The sequence below is a fragment of the Lagenorhynchus albirostris genome, chromosome 8 (assembly GCF_949774975.1).
Source record: "Lagenorhynchus albirostris chromosome 8, mLagAlb1.1, whole genome shotgun sequence".
NCBI classification, from domain to species: domain Eukaryota; kingdom Metazoa; phylum Chordata; class Mammalia; order Artiodactyla; family Delphinidae; genus Lagenorhynchus; species Lagenorhynchus albirostris.
Genome location: NC_083102.1, coordinates 55,652,193 through 55,675,768, shown reverse-complemented (window position 1 = coordinate 55,675,768; position 23,576 = coordinate 55,652,193). Strand labels below are relative to the sequence as shown.

General features: G+C 38.1%; 1 protein-coding gene across 2 annotated transcripts in view; it reads left to right on the top strand.

Moving 5' to 3' along the window:
• The window catches only part of PEX1 (peroxisomal biogenesis factor 1), a 73,560-nt gene extending 50,815 nt beyond the window's left edge, over nt 1-22,745 (top strand). The window contains exons 23-24 of one of the 2 annotated variants that reach the window (XM_060157031.1): nt 240-370; nt 22,458-22,745. In XM_060157031.1, the coding sequence (XP_060013014.1) occupies nt 240-370; nt 22,458-22,542 (216 nt within the window). In that variant the 3' untranslated portion in view covers nt 22,543-22,745. Of the gene's footprint in view, nt 1-239; nt 372-22,457 lie in introns of those variants that run through there. The other variant, XM_060157032.1, reaches the window with a different exon arrangement.
• The last annotated feature ends 831 nt before the right edge of the window (nt 22,746-23,576 follow it).

Here is a 23,576-nt window from a genome sequence, read left to right as displayed (position 1 = left end):
TTTTTAAAAATTGTTTTTCCTTTTTGATATGTATTTTTTGATTGGTAAATGAGCTCTCTTTATAAACAAGGGACTGAAACACATCAATCAGTCAAATGGTTATGTGCTAACAATTTTTAGTAATCTTATGAGAAAGGGAATGTGTAGTCTCCTAAGAAAACTGGCAAAAAGAAATAACACTTGGACTTCCTTTTCCATCACGTCTCTAAGTTAACTTTTGTCTTTTTTTTTTATTTAAGGAGGATGATGCCCTTAACCAAGCAGGCCCCATCAGAACCAGTCTGGCTATTAGTCAGTCACATTTAATGACTGCGCTCAGTCACACAAGGCCATCCATCAGTGAAGATGACTGGAAGAACTTTGCTGAGCTGTAAGTAAAAGATTCTGATCCAGAAGTATAGATATTAATACAGGTGACAGTTACTCAAACTTTTAAAGTGCTTTTAAAATCACAAATAATACTTTGAATATTTAAAAGCAATTCAAAACATTTGCTTAGTAGCCATGCGTTTAAATACCCCAAAACTTCAGGAATATAGAAGTCAAAAATGAATTTTCATTATAATTGAATTTTCATTATAAATAATTCAAATATAATCAGATGAATTGGTTGATGACGTGGTTTAATTTTAAAAGCATCAAAGAAAATAAAGGAAAATCAAAAGCCCAAAATGATTCCACTATACAGTTTCCAACTGTTTTCAAAATAATTTATATTTTATTAATCTCGTTCATAATTAAAGACCATTTAAATACATTCACATTTATTCACTTGTAGACCATGTTTAATATACATTTGAATTTATAGGCTTGCAGTTGTCTCACTAGTAACTTTGGAGTCTGAGACCCAAAGACTGGGAACCATTCTAGGTGAATGATTCAACTTAATTCAAGAAATGCATTCCTCTGTAATGTACAGCATGATGACTACAGTTAACAATACTGTAGTATATATTTGCAAGTTACTAAGAGAATAGATCTTAAAAATTCTTCTCACAAGCAAAAACAATGTAACTGAGTTGATGATGGATGATATCTATACTTATTGTGGTAATTCTTTCACAATATATACATATATCAAATCACTATGTTGTACACCTAAAACTAATATAACCTTATATGTCAATTATATCTCAATTTAAAGAAAGTTAAAAATGGGGGGAAAAAAATGTATTCCTGGTCTTTAGAAGTTACAACTTTCTTGTTGAATTTTGCTATATTCTGGGGTATGCATGCACATACGTGTACATGTATGTGTACACTGAAAGGGTAGAAAAATTTTCCCTTCCCTTCTAGATTCTTTGGTTGGTCTAATAAATAAATTGACATAAGATGGATTAACAGGAGAAAAAATAATTTTGTACATTCAAGATCTGCATAAAAATAGTAGACTAAAGTCAGTCAGGCAGTTGAGGCTTATATACTGTCCTGAGCTAAGGACAGAGATAAGGGCCTGGACTTCAAAGGGGAGGAGGGTAATTCACAGGAAAATGGGAAGAACAGGTGTTTGGTAATCAGACTTTTGTCCTGTCATGCAGATAAGTCTTTTGAGATTAAAAAAGTTATCTCTGGTAATAGCTCATTCTGGTGCAGGCCCCGTATCTAAATTCTTTTAAGGCAGTTAAGGGATAGGTAAAAAGCTTTTCTCAAGTCTGTAGGTCTTGATTCCCTTTAAGTCAAAATAATCCACATGGCAGTTTGGGGTGGAAACTAGAATGATTCAGGATCCAGTCTAGTTTACAGGTAGAAACCCAAACGTCAAAGATAACAGCACTAGAATCTGATATCCACAAAGCTGTATTACTGAAACATGATTTCTCTCTCTGCAGTGACCCCCATTTCTAACAAAGATAACCACAGTAAGACTAAACTATTTTCATTCTAGTTGCACTAAACTTGGCCTGATTATTTACATAAGTTCGACAAGAATAGTAATGGACCATATAGATGCTTTTAAATCTCCTTTCCTGGAAATTTTCATAAGGAATCTCAGATTGACCTTTTGAAAGCCTCTTGAGGCTAGGAAGCCGAGCCAAGGACTTACCATCAGATTTCGCTTGCAATAGCTATGTACTGTTGACCCTTGAACAACATGGACTTGAACTGCGTGGGTCCACTTATACAGATTTTCAATAAACATATACTACAGTACTACACAATCCATGGCTGGTTGAATCAGTGGAGGCAGAACTGTGGGTACAGAGGGCTGACTATAAATATGCAGATTTTTGACTGTGTTTAGAGGGGGTTAGAGGGTGGAGGGGTGGGGTTGGCACCTCTAACCCCTGTGTTGTTGAAGGGTCAACTGTATTTGGGTTAATTTCTCTTTTAGAGGTCCCCAAAATAGCCTGAAGTCCTTGTACTTGCCAGGAAATAACCTTCCTTACTCACCTGGTAAGGTTACTGGGAACTCTGTAAGCAAGGTACCAGGCTGGTTTTCCAAGGAGGTCTATTGGCTCCATAAAATCAACCTTAGTTCCTTAAAACTGTCTAGTTTTTCTGTTCTATGCACATTCTCAAATAAGACATTCCAGTCAAAGCCTTGAGGATATAACCAGTGTTTCCAATTGTGTCCTGTTACGAGGAGAAAGGATTCTTATTGGACTTATGGAAATAACTGTATCCATGAAAATAAGAATACTCACTAAGAGTTTCTGAATTCTGGAGGGATCAGGTAGGAGAAAAACATGTTTCATCTTTGTTCACAAAGGTATATTTTACCAGATTACTGATAGCTTAAGAGAAAAGAACAAGATTTCCTTATATCTGGAAAAACAAAACATAGCAATGTTTCAAACAAAGTCATAAAAATTATAATGATCCTCAGTAGTTCATTCAGTCCCATGTAGTTAATTTTTATGGATCTTTTGTTAGTTTTATGAAGCCATCGGTTTCCCCATTAGAGTTCTGCAAATTCTTACCTAATTCAGTGGTATAAATTGAAAATTATCAGAAACCTGTTCTTGTTAGAGTCCTTTCCATGAGTCTCATTGAAGATGAAGCACTTTTGCAGGAACACTTTTACAATAACGATAAATGACAAGAGACTTAAAAATGTCCATGGTTAAAGATCTGATGAAACTTCATTATAATGCATTTGATAAGGAAATTTGGTTATTTCTATGACACAATATTTTAAGACAACTGGAATTATGGTTGATAATATTACATATCAGATATTTAGGAATTTTATAGTTTCTATAAGACATTAATATCCATATAATAACATATCCATATAAATATAACTTTTAGTATTATGTCAGTGTTTCCCATGTAATTTAATATATCTAGTAATCCTAATTTATATCTCTCTTTTTATAAGGGGAGAGAGAGAACAAATCTTATGAGACGTTCCAGGGGCCCTCTGGAAAATCCCAGAGTTAAAGGTCAAAAAGCCTTATTCAGAATTTGATTTTGGAGAGATTTGTCAAAAATATTTGGTTTTAAAACACCATACTATCATAGGTCACTGTTAAACAATATTATTCACTTAACCACAGCAACAATTAAAGACTTTGCAGGCAAATACAGAAAGTTACATAGTTGTAAAACAAACAAAAAGCACCTTAGACAAGAGCATTTTCTTAAGCAGTCAGACATGAGGCATAGGAAGTTATAAAAGGTAAAGAAAAACCTTTCACAGTCTTATCAATAGCAGACCAGCAGTCCAAAAAAACTTTGTCCTGAAAGAGAAGTTTTAATATCAGTAGTGTACTTATATAAAACTAAAACTTATTTTTTAGAACCCTTATAATAAATTCCTTCCATTTTAGCCAGCTTGACAAAGTAAAAGTCTCTCTCCAATGTTCCATACCCATTTAGTTTGTCCTTTATTCTCTTTCCCATTCTGAAACAATCAGAATAGAGTTGCATACAGTTGTTTTCCTTATTATTTCTCAGTTTTAATTATATAAATTAGAATTCTTAACACTTAAACCTTAATTTCTAGTGATTGTGAACTGTTACACCAGCATTCTGTAGACTAGCAAATTAATGCATACATTTCATAATTTCTAAAAGGATACACTTTAACAGTACAATTCTTCAGTGTAGAATAGGACACGTTTATTTATACATCCAAGTATTTTTAGTTCCTATGTAGTAAGAAGCCAAAAGTAAATAGATGTTCAATAATTAATGTTTCAGTATTTTATTTAGAAATGATCAAGATATCCAAAGAAATTTCATCACTTACCAAAACTCTAAGGGTATAAGTTACCAAAGAGATTCTGGAAACTATTTAAGTAGACATATCATGAAACTTAATTATTGTTGAGAAGTTCACTTAAGAACTAGTTAAGTTTTAAACGATCATATTTAGATTACTTATGAAAATTTCATGAGACATTAAAACAGCCACCATGGCAAATTTTGTAACAGATACATACTTAAACTAGCTTTTATTTACTGAAAATTATCCCAGATCACATAAACTTGAGAAGAATTTGGATTGGTTTGTATTATGTTTCTGAGAGTTTAGAAATATTAAATTTGATGAGTGCTTTTTTCTTTAAGCCAATTAAATAGATCTTTTTACAAATTAATTTTGGCAATATTCATCCAGAGGTAGAAAAGTATCACATGTACATAACATATCCATAGACGTAACAAACACACACAAACAGACCCTGTAGCTTCCATCCCAAAATTTTAGCCATGGAAGTTTTTATAGCAGTCTATTTTCTAAAAGCCTCTTCCCCTCAACTCCTTTTTTTTTCCGCAGTCTCAGGTGATTATAGGCAGTACCTTAGCTATCTCCTGGGTGTTTACATTTCAAAGACATGATAAGATTTACATCTTCAAGGGACAGAGGAAGAATGCAAGGTTTCTCGTAGGAGTTTTTTTTTTTTTAAGTATAGTTGATTTACAGTATTAAATTAGCTTTAGGCGTACAACATAGTGATTCAGTATTTATAGATTATACTCCATTTAAAATTACAAAGTAATGGCTGTATTTCCCTGTGCTGTACAATCTATCCTTGTTGCTCATTTTATACATAGTAGTTTGTACCTCTTAATCCCCAGCTCCTGCCTTGCTCCTCCCTCCTTCCCTCTATCGACTGGTAACCACTAGTTTGTTCTCTATATCTGTGAGTCCATTACTCTTTTGTTTTGTACATTCGTTTTATTTTTTAGATTCCAAAATAAGTGATAACAGAGTATTTGTCTTTTCTGACTTACTTCACTGAGCATAATATTCTCTAGGTCCGTCTATGTTGTGGCAAATGGCAGTATTTCATTCTTCTTTAAGGACTGAGTAGCATTCCACTGTGTATACATACTACATCTTCTTAAGCCAGTTGTTCGTTGATTGACACTTAACGTTGCTTCCATAACTCGGCAATTCTAAATAATGCTGCTTTGAACATTAGGATGCATGTATCTTTTTGAATTACTGTTTGTTTTCCTTGGATATATACCCAGGAGTGGAATTGCTGGATCTTAAGGTAGTTCTATAATTTGTTTTTTGAGGCACCTCCATTTTGTTTTGTTTTGTTTTTTAACATCTTTATTGGAGTATAATTGCTTTACAATGGTGTGTTAGTTTCTGCTGTATAACAAAGTGAATCAGCTATACATATACATATATCCCCATATCTCCTCCCTCTTGCGTCTCCCTCCCACCCTCCCTATCTGACCCCTCTAGGTGGACATAAAGCACTGAGCTGAGCTGATCTCCGTGTGCTATGTGGCTGCTTCCCACTAGCTAGCTCTTTTACATTTGGTAGTGTATATATGTCCATGGCATTCTCTCACTTCGTCCCAGCTTACCCTTCCCCCTCCCTATGTCCTCAAGTTCATTCTCTACATCTGTGTCTTTATTCCTGTCCTGCCCCTAGGTTCTTCAGAACCTTTTTTTTTTTTTTTAGATTCCATATATATGTGTTAGCGTACGGTATTTGTTTTTCTCTTTCTGACTTAACTCTGTATGACAGACTCTAGGTCCATACACCTCACAACAAATAACTCAATTTTGTTTCTTTTTATGGCTGAGTAATATTCCATTGTATATATGTGCCACATCTTTATCCAGTCATCTGTTGATGGACATTTAGGTTGCTTCCATGTCCTGGCTATTTGTAAATAGAGCTGCAGTGAACATTGTGGTACATGACTCTTTGAATTATGGTTTTCTCAGGGTATATGCCCAGTAGTGGGATTGCTGGGTTGCATACTGTTATCTATAGTGGTTGCACAAATGTTCATTTATACCAATACTGTAGGACAGTCCCCTTTTCTCCACATCCTTGCCATTATTTGTTATTTGTAATCTTTTTGATGATAGCCATTCTGACAGGTGTGAGGTGATATCTCAATGTGGTTTTGATTTGCATTTCTCTGATAATTAGAGATGTTGATCATCTTGTGTCTGTTGGCCATCTATATGTCTTCTTTGGAAAAATGTCTGTTCAGATCCTCTGCCCATTTTTTACTCAGGTTGTTTTTTTGATATTGACTTGTATGAACACTTTAGATATTTTGGATATCAATCCCTTATTGGTCATATCATTTGCAAATATTTTCTCCCAGGCAGTAGGTTATCTCTTTGTTTTGCTGATTGTTTCCTTTTCCTAGGAGTTTTAAGGTATATTTCTTTATTATCAGAAGTCTAGGGTAACTGCTATTTAAAATTTCCTATCTATCTTTTAGAACAGTTCTCTTCTAACATCCTGATATTTTACAGTATCTGCAAGCATTTTGAAATGAATAGGGGAGGTTTGGGGATTGGTAAAGTGAGATGAACTTTTGAATTGTTTCTAGAGCTACATTTCTGGTTTTGCAGACTCTAATTTGTAAAATAAGGACAGTCTGTTCTATTTCCTCAAAAAACTGGGTTGCAGCCTGAATGCAATCAAGGGGCTGACCCACCTATCCAACTACGTGAGGATTTTTAATTATGATGGAAATCAAAAGATTACTATAAGAGCCTACAACATGCTGCCTACAAGAGACCTACTTTAGGGCAAAGGCTACACATGAATTGAAAGTAAGGGGATGGAGGATTAGCTCAAGACAATGAAGTAGAAGGATGTGAGCTCACCCTCTTCCTACGAAAACACCGAAAGTCACAACCAACTGGTGAACGACCATTGACAAAAAAACGCTGGAACTTACTGAAAAAGATACCCTACATCCAGAGACAAAGAAACCACAGTGAGACAGTGGGAAGGGTGCAACTGCAATAAAATCAAATCCCATACCTGATGAGTGGGTGACCCACAAACTGGAAAACAGTTATTCCAAGAAGTTATCCCACAGGAGTGAATGTTTTGAGCCCCATGTCAGGCTTCCTAGCATGGGGGTCTGGCAACAGGAGGAGAAGTCCCCAGAGAATCTGGGTTTGAAGGCCAGCAGGGTTTGATCATAGGATTACCACAGGACTGGGGGAAACAAACTCCACTCTTGGAGGGCACACACAGTCTTGTGTGTACCAGGACTCAGGAAAAAAAGTAGTGATCTACTGTTTTTAGTGACTGGGCCAGACCTACCTGCTAGTATTGGAGGATCTCCTGCAGAGGTGAGGGGGCAGCTGTGGCTCACTGAGGGAACAAAGACACTGGCAGCAGCAGTTCTGGGAAGTACTCGTTGGTCTGAGCCCTCCCAGAGGCCACTGTTAGCCCCACCATACAGCCTGTAGGCTCCACTGCTGGGATGCCTCAGGCCAAACAACCAACAGGGTGGGAACACAGCCCCACCCATCAGCAGACAAGACTTATTAAAGTCTCCCTGAGCACAGCCCTACCCAACAGAGGGACAAAACCCAGTCCCACTCACCAAGGGGCAGGAACCAGCCCCTCCCATCAGGAAGCCTGCACAAACCTCTTAGACAGCCTCAACCACCAGAGGGCAGACAGCAGAAGAACTAAAATCCTGCAGCCTGTGGAACAGAAACCACAGTCACAGGGAGTTAGTCAAAATCAGATGGAAGAGGAATATGTCCCAGATGAAGGAACAAGATGAAACCCCAGAAGAACAAAGTGAAGTGAAGATAGCCAACCTACCGGAAAAGGAATTCAGAATAATAACGGTGAAGATGATCCAAGATCTCGGAAAAAGAATGGAGGCAAGGATCGAGAGGGTACAAGAAATATTTAACAAAGACCTAGAAGAACAAACAAAGATGAACAATATAATAACTGAAATGAAAAATATACTAGATGGAATCAATAGCAGAATAAATGAGACAGAAGAATGGATAAGTTACCTGGAAGACAGAATGGTGGAAATCACTGCCACAGAGCAGAATAAAGAATGAAAAGAAATTAAGACAGCCAAAGAGACCTCTGGGAAAGCATTAAAGGCACCAACATTAGCATTATAGGGGTCCCAGAAGGAGAAGAGAGAAAGGACCTGAGAAAATATTTGAAGAGACAATAGCTGAAAAATTCCCTAACATGGGAAAGATAACAGTTATCCAAGTCCAGGAAGCGCAGAGAGTCCCAGGCAGTATAAACCTGAGGAGGAACATGCCGAGACACATAGTAATCAAATTGACAAAAATTAAAGAGAAAGAAAAACTATTAAAAGCAACAAGGGAAAAATGACAAATAGCATACAAGGGAACTCCTGTAAGGTTATCAGCTGATTTCTCAGCAGAAACTGCAGGCCAGAAGGGAGCGACATGATATATTTAAAGTGAAGAAAGGGAAGAACCTGCAACCAAGAACATTCTACCAAGCAAGGCTCTCATTCAGATTTGACAGAGAAACTTCTCTAGGCGGGAAAGAGACCAGAAACGTAAAACAACCTTGTACATATATATATTGCTATATCAAAACCTCATGGGAACAGCAAACCCCCAAACTACAATAGATACACACACGAAAAAGAAAGCAACCCAAACACAACACTAAAGATGGTTATCAAACCACAAGAGAACAAAAGAGGAAGGGAAGAAAAAAGACATAGAAAACCAAACCAAAACAAGACAATGGCAATAGGAACATACATATCTTTAATTGCCTTAAATGTAAATGGATTAAATGCTTGAACCAAAAGATGGATACAAAACCAAAACCCATATATATGCTGTCTACAAGAGACCCACTTCAGCCCTAGGGACACATACAAACTGAAAGTGAGGGAATGGAAAAAGGTATTCCATGCAAATGGAAATCAAAAGAAAGCTGGAGCAGCAATATTAATATCAAACAAAATAAACTATGAAATAAAGACTGTTACAGGAGACAAAGAAGGACATAATGATCAAGGGGTCAATCCAAAAAGATATAACAGTTGTAAATATATATGCACCCAGTGTAGGAGCACCTCAATATATAAGGCAAATACTAAAAGCCATAAAGAGAGAAATTAACAGTAACACAGTAATAGTGGGGAACTTTAACAACCCACTTTGATCAATGGACAGATCATCCAGACACAAAATCAATAAGGAGACACAGGCCTTAAATGACACATGAGACCAGATGGACTTAATTGATACTTATAGACCATTCCATTCAGTAGTAGCAGAATATACATTTTTCTCATGTGCATGTGGAACATTCTCCAGGAGTGACCACATGCTGGGCCACAAAGTGAACCTCTGTAAATTAAAGTTGAAATCATATCAAGCATCTTTTCAGACCACAATACTATGAGATTAGAAGTCAATTGCAAGAAAATGTAATGTAAAATGTAAAAAACAAACGTGGAGGCTAAACAATATGCTATGAACAACCAATGGATCGCTGAAGAAATCAAAGAGGAAATCAAAAAATATCTACAGACAAAAGCACAATGACCCGAAACCTATGGGATGCAGCAAAGGCAGTTCTAAGATGGAAGTTTATAGCAATACAGTCTTACCTCAGGAAACAAAAAAATCACAAAACAACCTAACCTTACACCTAAAGCAACTAGAGAAAGAAGAACAAACAAAACCTGAAGTTAGAAGGAAAGAAATCATAAAAGATCAGAGCAGAAATAAATGAAATAGAGAGAAAACAATAGCAAAGATCAATGAAACTAACAGCTGGTTCTTTGAAAAGATAAACAAAATTGATAAACCTTTAGCCAGACTCATCAAGAAAAAAAGAAGAGGACTCAAATCAATAAAATTAGAAATGAAAAAGGAGAAGTTACAATGGACACAGAAATACAAAGGATCATGAGAGACTACTACAAGGAACTGTATGCCAATAAAATGGACAAACTGGAAGAAATTGACAAATTCTTAGAAAGGTACAATCTCCCAAGACTGAAACAGTAAGAAATGGAAAATATAAACAGACCAATCACAAGTCATGAAATTGAAACTGTGATTTAAAAACTCCAAACAAGCGAAAGTCCAGGACCAGATGGCTTCACAGGCGAATTCTATCAATCATTTAGAGAGAAGTTAACACCTATCCTTCTGAAACTGTTCCAGAAGATTGCAAAGGAAGGAAAACTCTCAAACTCATTCTATGAGGCCACCATCACCCTGATACCAAAACCATACAGAGACCACAAAAAAAAAATCACAGACCAGTATCGCTGATGAACATAGACACAAAAATCCTCAACAAAATATTAGCAAGCAAATCCAACAATACATTAAAAGGACACACCATGAGCAAATGGGATTGATCCCAGGGGTGCAAGGATTTTTCAATATCCGCAAATCAATCACTGTAATACACCACATTAACAAATTGAAAGGTAAAAACCATGTGATCATCTCAGTAGATGCAGAAAAAGCTTTTGACAAAATTCAACACCCATTTATGATAAAAACTCTACAGAAAGTGGGCACAGAGGGAACATACCTCAACATACTGAAGGCCATATATGACAAACCCACAGCAAAACATCATACTCAACAGTGAAAAGCTGAAAGCATTTCCTCTAAGATCAGGAACAAGACAAGGATGTCCACTCTCACTGCTTCTATTCAACATAGTTTTGGAAGTCCTATATACAGCAACCAGAGAAGAAAAAGAAATAAAAGGAATCCAAATTGGAAAAGAACAAGTAAAAATGTCACTGTTTGTTGATGACATGATACTATACATAGAAAATCCTAAAGGCACTACCAGAAAACTACTAAAGCCCATCAGTGAATCTGGTAAATTTGCAGGTTACAAAATTAATACACAGAAATCTGTTGCATTTCCTTTTTTTAAAATTTTAAATAGAAGGGTGACTACAATTGTTTTTTTATATATATTTATTTATTTATTTGGCTGTGTCAGGTCTTAGTTGTGGCACATGGGATCTTTCGTTGCAGTGCGCAGTCTTCCCTCTAGTTGTGGTGCGTGGGCTGTTATGGTGCACAGGCTCTGTAGTTGTGGCATATGAGCTCTCAAGTTGTGGCACATGGGTTAGTTGCCCTGTGGCATGTGGGATCTTAGTTACCCAACCAGGAATCGAAATAGTGGCCCCTGCATTGTAAGACAGATTCTTTTATTTTTTTGTATGTATGTATGTATGTATGTATGTATTTATGGCTGTGTTGGGTCTCTGTTGCTGTGTGCTGGCTTTCTCTAATTGCGGTGAGCAGGGGCTACTCTTCGTTGTGGTGTGCGGACTTCTTATTGTAGTGGCTTCTTTTGTTGCGGAGCACAGGCTCTAGGTGCATGGGCTTCAGTAATTGTGGCATGCGGGCTCAGTAGTTGTGGCTTGCGGGCTGTAGCACGCAGGCTCAGTAGTTGTGGTTCATGGGCTTCATTGCTCCGCGGCATGTGGGATTTCCTGAACCAAGGATTGAACCCGTGTCCCCTGCATTGTCAGGCAGATTCTTAACCACTGCGCCACCAGGGAAGTCCCTATATTGCATTTCTATACTCTTGAATTTTTGATCTTTTGTTGTTAAACAATCCCATTTACCATCACATCAAAAAGAACAAAATACCTAGAAATAAAACTACCTAAGGAGACAAAAGACCTTTACTCTGAAAACTATAAGACACTGATGAAAGAAGTCAAAGATGAAACAAACAGATGGGAAGATATACCATGTTCTTGGATTGGAAGAATCAATATTGTCAAAATGACCATTCTACCCAAGGCAATCTACAGTTTCAGTGCAATCCCTATCAAACTACCAATGCCTTTTTTCTCAGAACTAGAACAAAAAGTCTTAAAATTTGTACGGAGGTACAAAAGACCCCAAATAACCAAAGCAATCTTAAGAAAAATGAAGCTGGAAGAATCAGGCTCCCTGACTTCAGACTCTGCTACAAAGCTACAATCATCAAAACATTTTGGTACTGGCACTAAAACAGACATATAGATCAACAGAACAGGATAGAAAGCCCAGAAATAAACCCATGCCCCTATGGGCAATTAATCTACTATAAAGGGGGCAAGACTATATGGTGGAGGAAAGACAGTCTCTTCAATAAATGCTGTTGGGAAAACTGGACAGCTACATGTAAAAGAATGAAATTAGAGCACTCCCTAACACCATACACAAAAGTAAACTCAAAATGGATTAAAGACCTAAATGTAAGACCAGACACTATAAATCTCTTAGAGGAAAACATAGGCAGAAAACGCTCTGACATAAATCACTGCAATATGTTTTTCAGTCTGTCTCCCAGAGTAATGGAAATAAAAACAAAAATAAACAAGTGGGACCTAATGAAACTCAAAAGCTTTTGCAAAGCAAAGGAAACCATAAGCAAAATGAAAAGAACCCACAGAATGGGACCAACAAGGGATTATCTCCAAAATTTACTAACAGCTCATATGGCTTAATATCATCAAAACAAACAACAATCAAAAAATGGGCAGAAGACCTAAATAGACATTTCTCCAGTGAAGACAAAGAGATGGCCAAGAGGCACATGAAAAGATGTTCAACACCGCTAATTATTACAGAAATGCAAATCAAAACTACAATGAGGTATCACCTAACACCAGTCAAAGTGGCTATCATCAGCAAATCTACAAACAAATGCTGGAGAGCGTGTGGAGAAAAGGGAACCCTCTTACACTGTTGGTGGGAATGTAAATTGATACAGCCACTATGGAGAACAGTATGGAGGTTCCTTAAAAAACTATAAATAGAACTACCATAGGACCCAGTAATCCCACTACTGGGCATATATCTGGAGAAAAACATGGTCTGAAAGAGCACCTGCACCCCAATGTCCATTGCAGCACTATTTACAATAGCCAAGACATGGAAACAACCTAAATGTCCATCGACAGATGAATGGATAAAGAAGTGTTACATATATACAATGGAATATTACTCAGCCATAAAAAATGAAATAATGGCATTTGCAGCAACATGGATGGACCTAGAGATTGTCATACTGAGTGAAGTAAGACAGAAAGACAAATATTATATTGCTTTTATGTGGAATCTAAGAAAAATGATACAAATGAAAGGGGATGGAAAAAGTTATTTCATGCAAACAAATGACAAGGAAACGGTTCACAATACTCACATCAGACAAAATGGACTTTAAAACAAGGCTATAAAGAAAGATAAGGAAGGATACTAATGATAAAAAGATCAATACAAGGAGAGGATATTACGCTTGTCAACCTATATGCACCTAATATAGGAGCACCCAAATATGTAAAACAAACAGTAACAGATATAAAGGGAGAAACTGAGAGGAACAGAGTAATAGTAGGAGGCTTTAGTACCCCACTCATGTCAGTGGACAGATCTTCGAGACAAAATATCAATAAAGGAACAGAGACCCTAAATGATACAATAGAACATTTAGACTTAGTTGATATCTTCAGGACATAACAAAAAAAACCCCAAAATACACATTCTTTTCAAATGCACACAGAATATTCTCTAGGGATGACCACATACTGGGGCACAAAACAAGTCTCTACAAATTTAAGAATATAGAAATTACTTCAAGCGTCTTTTCTGATCATAATGGCATGAAACTAGAAGTCAACCACAGAAAAAGAAACAAGAAAAAAAATACATGCAGAATAAACAATATGCTACTAAAAACCAATGGGTCAACAATGAAATCAAAGAAGAAATTGAGTACTTTGAGGCAAATGACAAGAAAACACAACCATACAAAACCAGTGGGATGCAGCAAAAGCAGTTCTTAGAGGGAAGTTCTTAGCGATACAGGCTTCTTTAAGAAACGAGAGGGGGCAGCTTCAAGATGGCTAAAGAGTAAGATGCGGAGATCACCTACCTCCCCACAGATACATCAGAAATACATCTACATGTGGAACTGCTCCTATAGAACACCTACTGAACGCTGGCAGAAGACCTCAGACCTCCCAAAAGGCAAGAAACAAGAAAAATCTCACATAAACAACTTAACCCACCACCTAAAAGAATTAGATAAAGAACAAACAAAACCTAAAGTCATCAGAAGGAAGGAGATAGTAAAGATAAGAGGGGAAATAAATAAGATGGAGATTTTAAAAAACAATAGAAAAAAATCAATAAGACCAAGAGCTGGTTCTTTGAAAGCGTAAACAAAATTGACAAACCTCTGTCCAGGCTTACCAAGAAGAAAAGAGAGAAGACCCAAATAAAATAAGAAATGAAAGAGAAGAAATCACAGCTGATACCACAGAAATACAAAAAAAAATAAGAGAACACTATGAACAATTATATGCCAACAAACATGACAACCTAGAAGAAATGGACAAATTTTTAGAAACATACAGCACACCAAAACTGAATCAAGAAGAAACAGATAACTTGAGCAGACCAGTCACTAGAAATGAAATAGAATATGTAATTTAAAAAACCCTCCCTACAAACAAGAGTCCAGGATCAGATGGCTTCACTGGGGAATTGTACCAAACATGCAAAGAACTTATACCGATCTTTCTCAAACTCTTCCAAAAGATGTAAGAGGAAGGAACACTCCTAAAGACATTCTATGAAACCATCATCACCCTGATACCAAAACCAGACAAAGACATAACCAAAAAAGAAAATTACAGGCCAATATGTTTGATGAATATAGACACAAAAATTCTCAACAAAACATTAGCAAACCGAATCCAACAACACATAAAAAAGGTCATACACCACAACCAATTTGGATTCATCCCAGGGTCACAAGGATGGTTCAGCATATGCAAATCAATCATTGTGATATACCACATCAACAAAAGAAAGGACAGAAACTACATGATTATCTCAATAGATGAAGAAAAATCTGATAACATTTGATAAAATTCAATGTCCATTCATGGTAAAAACCCATAAGAAAGTGGGTATAGAGGGAACATACCTCATCATAATAAAAGCTACTTATGACAAACCCAAAGCCAATATAATACTCAACAGTGAAAAGCTGAAAGCCTTCCTGCTGAAATCTGGAACGTCTTAAGGCCCACTCTCACTTCTCTTCAACATAGTACTGTAAGTCCTGGCCACAGCAATCAAACAAGAAAAATAAAAGGTACTCAAATTGGTCGGGAAGCTGTAAAATTATATACAGATTACATGATACTATATACAGAAAACGCTAAAGACTCCAGACAAAAACTACTAGGACTGATAAACAAATTCAGCGAAGTAGCAGGATACAAGATTAACATACAGAAATTGGTTGCATTTCTTTACACTAACAATGAAATATCAGAAAGGGGATGTAAATAAACAATCCCTTTTAAAATCACATCAAAAATAAAATAAAATACTTAGGAATAAACCTGACCAAGTAGATGAAAGACATATACTGAGAACTATAAAACATTAATAAAGGAAATTAAAGAGGATTCAAAGAAATGGAAAGATATCCCACTCTCTTGGATTGGAAAAATTAATATTGTTAAAATGGCAACACTACCCAAAGCAATCTACAGATTTAATGTGATCCCTATCAAATTACCCATGACATTTGTCACGGAACTAGAACAGATAATCCTGAAATTTATATGGAACCATTAAATTGCCAAATCAATCCTGAGGAAAAAGAACAAGGCAGGATGCATAACCCTCCCAGACTCCAGACAATACTACAAAGCTACAGTAATCAAAACAGTGTGGTACTGCCACAAAAACAGACATATGGATCAATGGAACAGAATAGAAAGCTCAGAAAAAACCCACACACCTATGGTCAATTAATCTTCGACAAAGGAGGCAAGACTATAAAACAGAAAAAAGACAGTGTCTTCAGCAAATGGTGCTGGGAAAGTTGGACAGCTGCGTGTAAATCAATGAAGTTAGAACACTGCCTCACACCATGCACAAAAAAAATCTCGAAATGGCTTAAAGACTTAAACATCAGACATGACACCATAAAACTCCTAGAAGAGAGCACAGGAAAACATTCTCTGACATAAAATATTACTACATAAATTGTAGCAATATTTTCTTAGGTCAGTCTCCCAAGGCAATAGAAATAAAAACAAAAATAAACAAATGGGACCTAATCAAAATTACAAGCTTTTGCACAGCAAAGGAAATCATAAGCAAAACACAACCTATGGAATGGGAGAAAATATTTGCAAGTGATGTGACAGACAAGGGGTTAGTATCTAAAATATACAAATAGCTCATAGAACTCAATAACAAAAAAAAAAACCAATCGAAAAATGGGCAGACCTAAATAGACATTACTGCAAAGAAGACATACAGATGGCCAATAGGCACATGAAAAGATGCTCAATGTCACTAATTACAAAACTACAAAGAGGTACCACCTCACAGCAGTCAGAATGGCCATCATTAAAAAGTCTACAAATAGCAAATGCTGGAGAGGGTGTGGAGAAAAGGGAACCCTTTTACACTGTTGCTGGGAATTTAAATTAGTGCAGCCACTATGGAAAACAATATGGAGGTTCTTCAGAAAACTAAATATAGAGTTGCCACATCCAGCAATCCCACTCCTGGGCATATACCTGGACAAAACTATAATTTGAAAAGCTACATGCACCCCTATGTTCACAGTAGCACTATTTACAATAGCCAAGACATGGAAACAACCTAAATGTTCATTGACAGATGAATGGATAAAGAAGTTGTGGTATATAAATACAATGGAATATATTACTTAGCCATAAAAAAGAATGAAATAATGCCATTTGCAGCAACATGGATGGACCTAGAAATTATGAACTAAGCGAAGTCAGAAAGAGAAAGACAAATACCATATGATAGCACTTATTGTGGCATCTAAAATACGATACAAGTCAGGCTTCCCTGGTGGCACAGTGGCTGAGAGTCTGCCTGCCGATGCAGGGGACACGGGTTCGTGCCCCGGTCTGGGAGGATCCACATGCCGCGGAGAGGCTGGGCCCATGAGCCATGGCCGCTAAGCCTGCGCGTCCGGAGCCTGTGCTCCGCAACGGGAGAGGCCACAACAGTGAGAGGCCCGCGTACCGCAAAAATAAATAAAATAAAATAAAATATGATACAAATCAAAATAAACATATCTACAAAACAGAAACAGACTCACAGATAATAGAGAACAGAACTGTCATTGCCAAGAGGAAGGCGGGGTAGAGGAGAGAAGGGATGGGAGTTTGCGATTAGCAGAGGCAAACTATTTTATATAGGATGGATAAACAAGGTCCTACTGTATAGCACAGGGAACTATATTCAATATTCTGTGACAAACAGTAATAGAAAAGAATATGAAAACGAATATATATATGTATAACTGAGTCATTTTGCTGTACAGAAGAAATTAATGCAACATTGTAAATCCACTATACTTCAATAAACTTTTTTAAAGAAAAGATTCCTATGTTCTGAAGCTTCAGGGTTTAATGCAGTATGCCTTTAAAATTTTTGGATAAAGCATTCAGAGGACTTCAGATGCTTTCCTTTTTTCTGCATGTATAATTCAACCTTAGATCAATTCCCCTTAGGGGGAAAAGCCTCTACTATTGCTTCTCTCAGCCCCTGAACATTGCCTTTGAGCTAGCTGATCCACTTCCTGATTATTTATAGAAGAACCTGAAACAAATTCTGGTCATCTGTTTACCCTGTGAGGGGGGTTTTCCCCGGCTACCATCTGGCTTGTCTGATGGCTGCACTGTAATCACAGGTGGGCAGAATACCCCTTAGCAGCCAGTCAGGGTCCCTGTGAGTGGGGTTATAGATAGCCACTAATCTTTCTAACTCCTTTAAATTCGGTAGGACGTTCTGAAAGTGCAGGTGAAAGGTCTTTATGATTTATTGGATCTGCTCCTATCCATGGGACATGAATTCTTTGCAGTGGCAGTCCAGGCTACATACACAAAGGATGCTGCGTGGCAAGGCCCGAAGGTGGCAGAGCCTGATTACAGGGCCCTGGAAAGTCAGGGGAGTTGTAAAGGACAGCAGTGCTAGCCTTACCACCCATCCTGGGTGATGCTCCTAAATTCACTTCCTGGCTTTTAGCATCTACACAAGTAAGCTGTATAACCCTTGCCTGGAAGTCAGGCCAGAGTGCTCTCTGTAAATCTTGTAAGGAAAGGGAAGTTAAAACAGGTAGACAGGGCCAGATTTTGAGAAGGGGGATTTACATGGCACGTGGACTTTAATTTTTCTTTTGAGTCTAATTTCTGTTCTTCCTGTTAAGGGAGTCCCCAAGGCTGGCTGTTGTACTCCTTTGTGTCATCTTTATAATTTTGTCTTTCCATCGGTTGATGGAAAGACAGTTGTTGCTGGAAATGCAGTTGTTTAGCATGAGAGCTCACTCACTTTCTTTCTCAAAAACAGAAGTTTTTCCAATTCAAAGGATCCATTCTCTGGCCACTGACAAATATGGTCTTATATTAATCTTAACGGTGACTCAAACCCATAAGCCTCTTTATGGCTTAACCATGAACACAAGAAGTGTCCCAAAAGAGTGCAAAAGATGTAGCTTTCACAAGATCCACAAAGTTTACTCCCAGAATTAGCCAAAGAAAGCAAAAACCTTCATTGTCACAGGTAGTAAGAATGGTATAGTGAAAACGGAATTCCCACCAGAATGCATGATTCCTCTAGTCGCAGACCTGCTCATCTCTGACACTGGGCAGGCGTTACTGGAATGGGACTTTTCCAGCACTAACAAGACAATGAAGGTTGAGACAACAAAGTCCCCTCATGGGCTGGGACACCTTAAGACAGGCTTCCGAAGAACTGGCACAGTTGGACAAAAAGAATGCTGCTTGTTGCACTATTTACAGTAGCCAGGACATGGAAGCAACCTAAGTGTCCATCGACAGATGAGCGGATAAAGAAGATGTGGCACATGTATACAACGGAATATTACCCAGCCATAAACAGAAATGAAATTGAGTTATTTGTAGTGAGGTGGATGGACCTGGAGACTGTCATACAGAGTGAAGTAAGTCAGAAAGAGAAAAATACCATATGCCAGTGCATATATATGGAATCTAAAAAAGAAAAAATGTACTGATGAACCTAGTGGCAGGGCAGGAATAAAGACGTAGACATAGAGAATGAACTTGAGGACACGGGGTGGGGAGGGGGAAGCTGGGACGAAGTGAGAGAGCAGCATGGACATATATACACTTTCGAATGTAAAATAGCTAGTGGGAAGCAGCCGCATAGCACAGGGAGATCAGCTGGGTGCTTTGTGAACACCTAGAGGGGTGGGATAGGGAGGGTGGGAGGGAGACGCAAGAGGGAGGATATATGGGGACATATGTATGCATATGGCTGTTTCACTTTGTTATACAATAGAAAAACTAACAGTATTGTGAAGCAATTATACTCCAATAAAGATCTATATATAAAAAGAAAAAAATCATGTTGCTTGTCACTTCATGTCTCAGATCCTGAGTCTATTTGGCTGCCCACCAGTTACAAGCTGATACTTACATCTTCTGGCTGGCTTCTCTCTGGTTAAGCCAGAGAGAATATTTTCACTGGTCATGAAGCCAAGCTCTCAAGACAGAACAAGACGAGGGGAAACCTCACCCATTTTTTAAATATAAGGGACCCACAGCAAAGTTTGTCTAAACAGATGCAGGTCCATTAGAACTGTGAAGTCACCAGTCTGTGAGGCTGGCCGGAACAACAGGCTCAGAGGACCTATGCCTGCATTTCTACACTATGGCTTTCCTCCTTATGAAAAGTGACACAAAAACTAGAGACAAAAGAAAAGAATAGGGCTTCCCTGGTGGCGCAGTGGTCGAGAGCCCGCCTGCTGATGCAGGGGACACGGGTTCGTGCCCCGGTCCGGGAAGATCCCACATGCCGCGGAGTGGCTGGGCCCGTGAGCCATGGCCGCTGAGCCTGCGCGTCCGGAGCCTGTGCTCCGCAACGGGAGAGGCCACAATGGTGAGAAGCCCACGTATCGCCAAAGAAAAAAAAAAAAGAAGAAGAAAACAATAACCATGGAGGAAGTGGATCAATAGAAAACAAAAGTACTCAGAACAGATCTTTTCCAGAGTCACTGTTCCTAAGGAACTAGTTTACACAAGTATTTTTCTCCTGCTAAATTTAGAAATGGACTCTCACCACTTCCAGGAGATTGACGTGGTAAGGATTCTTACCATCTGCTGGCTCTTGTCAGAGGTCCCAGGATCTCCCACCTGCAGCCCCAGAGCAAGGGGTGTCCAGCCAGTGGAGCCCCCCATGCGTACCAAATTGTAGGGATAGAAAAATTTTCCCTTCCTCCCTTCTAGGTTCTTTGGTTGATCTAATAATTAATTGACATAAGATGTTACCAGGTGAAACACTAATTTCGTACATACAGGAACCCCATAAGAATGAGACTCAAAGGCAGTCTCCAGTTGAGGCTTATATACTGTCCTGAGCTAAGGAAAGGGATAGGGGCCTGGGGCTTCAGAGGGGAAGAAGGCAATTCACAGCAGATGAGAAGAGCAGATGTTTGCCACGCAGATTAAAAAAAAAAGTTCTCTCTGGTAATAGCTCTCTTTCTGGTGCAGGCCCCCTATCTAAATTCTTTTAGCCAGTTAAAGGAGAGGTAAAAAGCTTTTCCTGAGTCTACTTGAAAGGTCTTGATTCCTTTCAGCTCAAAATAATCCACATGCCAAAGTGGTTCATTTTGAGGGTGGCATATTCTCTCCCCCCTTCAACATAATATGTACTCATTGCAGAAAAATCAGAAAACAGAGAAGGGGAAAAAAAACAGAAATTTCCCTTAACCCCACTACCTCCCAAAGCATACTTATTTGTATGCTTATATGTTTTCTCTTACTAAAATAAGACATTCTGCACATATTGCTGTAGAGTAGCCCCCCTTTCATCCATACATACATCTTTAATATTCTTCCACATTTTAAATACATTATTATTATTATTATTTTTTGCATGTATGCGGGCCTCTCACTGTTGTGGTCTCTCCCGTTGTGGAGCACAGGCTCCAGACGCACAGGCTCAGCGGCCATGGCTCACGGGCACAGCCTCTACAGCACGTGGGATCCTCCCGGACCGGGGCACGAACCCGTGTCCCCTGCGTCGGCAGGCGGACTCTCAACCACTGCGCCACCGGGGAAGCCCCATACTACTTTGTTTTTACTGTCATTTTATAATATAGATATACCATAACATCCAATTTTGGACATTTAAGTTGCATCCACGTTTTCACTATAGGCAATGTGATAATGAACATTCTTATACCTAAATGTTTGCACATATCCTTACTTATTTCACTGGGATAGAGGTAGAATTGTTGCATCACAGTGTACTCACATTTTTTAATGCTTTTGAAATCTATTGCCAAATTGTCTTACATAAATACCATACAATGTATTTTGCAACAGCAATATAATTATAGTACCAGCTTCACCGCATCCTAATGTTAAATATTGTAGTATTTCTCTTAACTTGGCCAATTTGATTGGACAAAAATTATATCTTGGGCTTCCCTGGTGGCGCAGTGGTTGAGAGTCCGCCTGCCGATGCAGGGGACATGGGTTCGTGCCCCGGTCCTGGAGGATCCCACATGCCGCGGAGCGGCTGGGCCCGTGAGCCATGGCCGCTGAGCCTGCGCGTCCGGAGCCTGTGCTCTGCAACGGGAGAGGCCACAACAGTGAGAGGTCCGTGTACCACAAAAAAAAAAAAAAAGAAAAAAGTTATATCTTAAAATTTTACATTTCTTCAGTTAAAATACAGAAGTTATGTTTTATATATTAATCATTGCTGTTGGGGTTTTTTTTTTTTTTTTTTTCCGGTACGCGGGCCTCTCACTGCCATGGCCTATACCGCAACGGAGCACAGGCCCCGGACGCACAGGCTCAGCGGCCATGGCTCACGGGCCCAGCCGTTCCGTGGCATGTGGGATCCTCCCGGACCGGGGCACAAACCGTGTCCCCTGCATCGGCAGGCCAATTCTCAACCATTGCGCCACCAGGGAAGCCCCTGCCATTTGTATTTTATCTTTTCTAACTTGTCTATTCATCCCCTTTGTTCTCTTTTTCTATTAGAGTGTTCAACTTTAAAAAATTTACGTGTAAGAACTTCCTTTAATTTCTTGCAAATATTTTTTTTCCAGCTATTTCTCTTTTGTTTCTTAAAAAATTGTGTTTGGAAACAAACCATTGTTTTTTGTTTTATAAGTTTAGCATTTACATGTATTAAATGTTACTTTTTTTTTTTTTTTAAGGTATGAAAGCTTTCAAAATCCAAAGAAGAGAAAAAATCAAAGTGGAACAGTGTTTCGACCTGGACAGAAAGTAACTCTGGCATAAAATATACTTCTGATTGTTTTGTGTGTTTATGTCTGGTGGTTTGTCCCTGTGTTGTAACAGTGAAAATGGTGTCTGTACATTTCTTTTTAATTTAACTTAATTTGTTAATCTATAAAATCAAAGATTGGTAAACCTGTGTTTATGTAATGATCAGGGTTACTTGATATTAATACTTTAGAATAAATTGGGATACTTATAAGAGATTCTGTATTTTATTACCTATATATTTAAATCCTTAATGAAGTAATATTGGCCACATGGAATAATTGATTTTTTCTCCTTTGAAGAAAAAAAGAGAATGTAATTAAATACATTTCTTAGAATTCACTGACAGTTGCATATTCAGCATCTTTCTTGCATCTGACAAGCTTTATGCTTAGCACCTTCTTGACTGTTTTGGAAATAAAATATCCAATTATCTATCTACTGATCCAATTATCTGTTCTGATTATCTGAAAATGTGGAATTTACACACAATTTAAATAAATTTAGTTGTTCCTTCAATCAGCAGTGAGATGACATCCCCCTAATATACTACATCCAGCTGCAAGGCCAGGAGCCTGAATGATGTCCATTCCTCCCCCAGCTCCATGACGACTTTATCTGGATGTGCTCTGATCTATGAACTAAATTGTAAAGTCAGTCACTATCAGCACAAACTATATATAGTAATGTGGTAAAGGGAAAGGAGAAAGCTAAGTAGAATATGCAAATAAATGCATAAGACAGCAAAGAAAAATGCACAGGCTGTAACCATTGCCCTTTCTGCAATTAATCATGAGGCCATGGCTGATGTGTTTCATTTCTCTCTTCCATTACTTATTCCATGTTCCTCTGACTTCAGCCCTCACCTTAGTGGATTAGAGGCCTTTACTAAGTGGGATGGTCTAAACCTTCATTTCCATCTGCACCTTTGGTGGCCTAAGATTGCAGATGTCTTCCATTAAATTTACCATGAACACTCAATATTACAAGGTTCCCGTCATACTCTGTATTCACTCAGCCAATACTGTAATCCTCCCCTTTCAAACCAT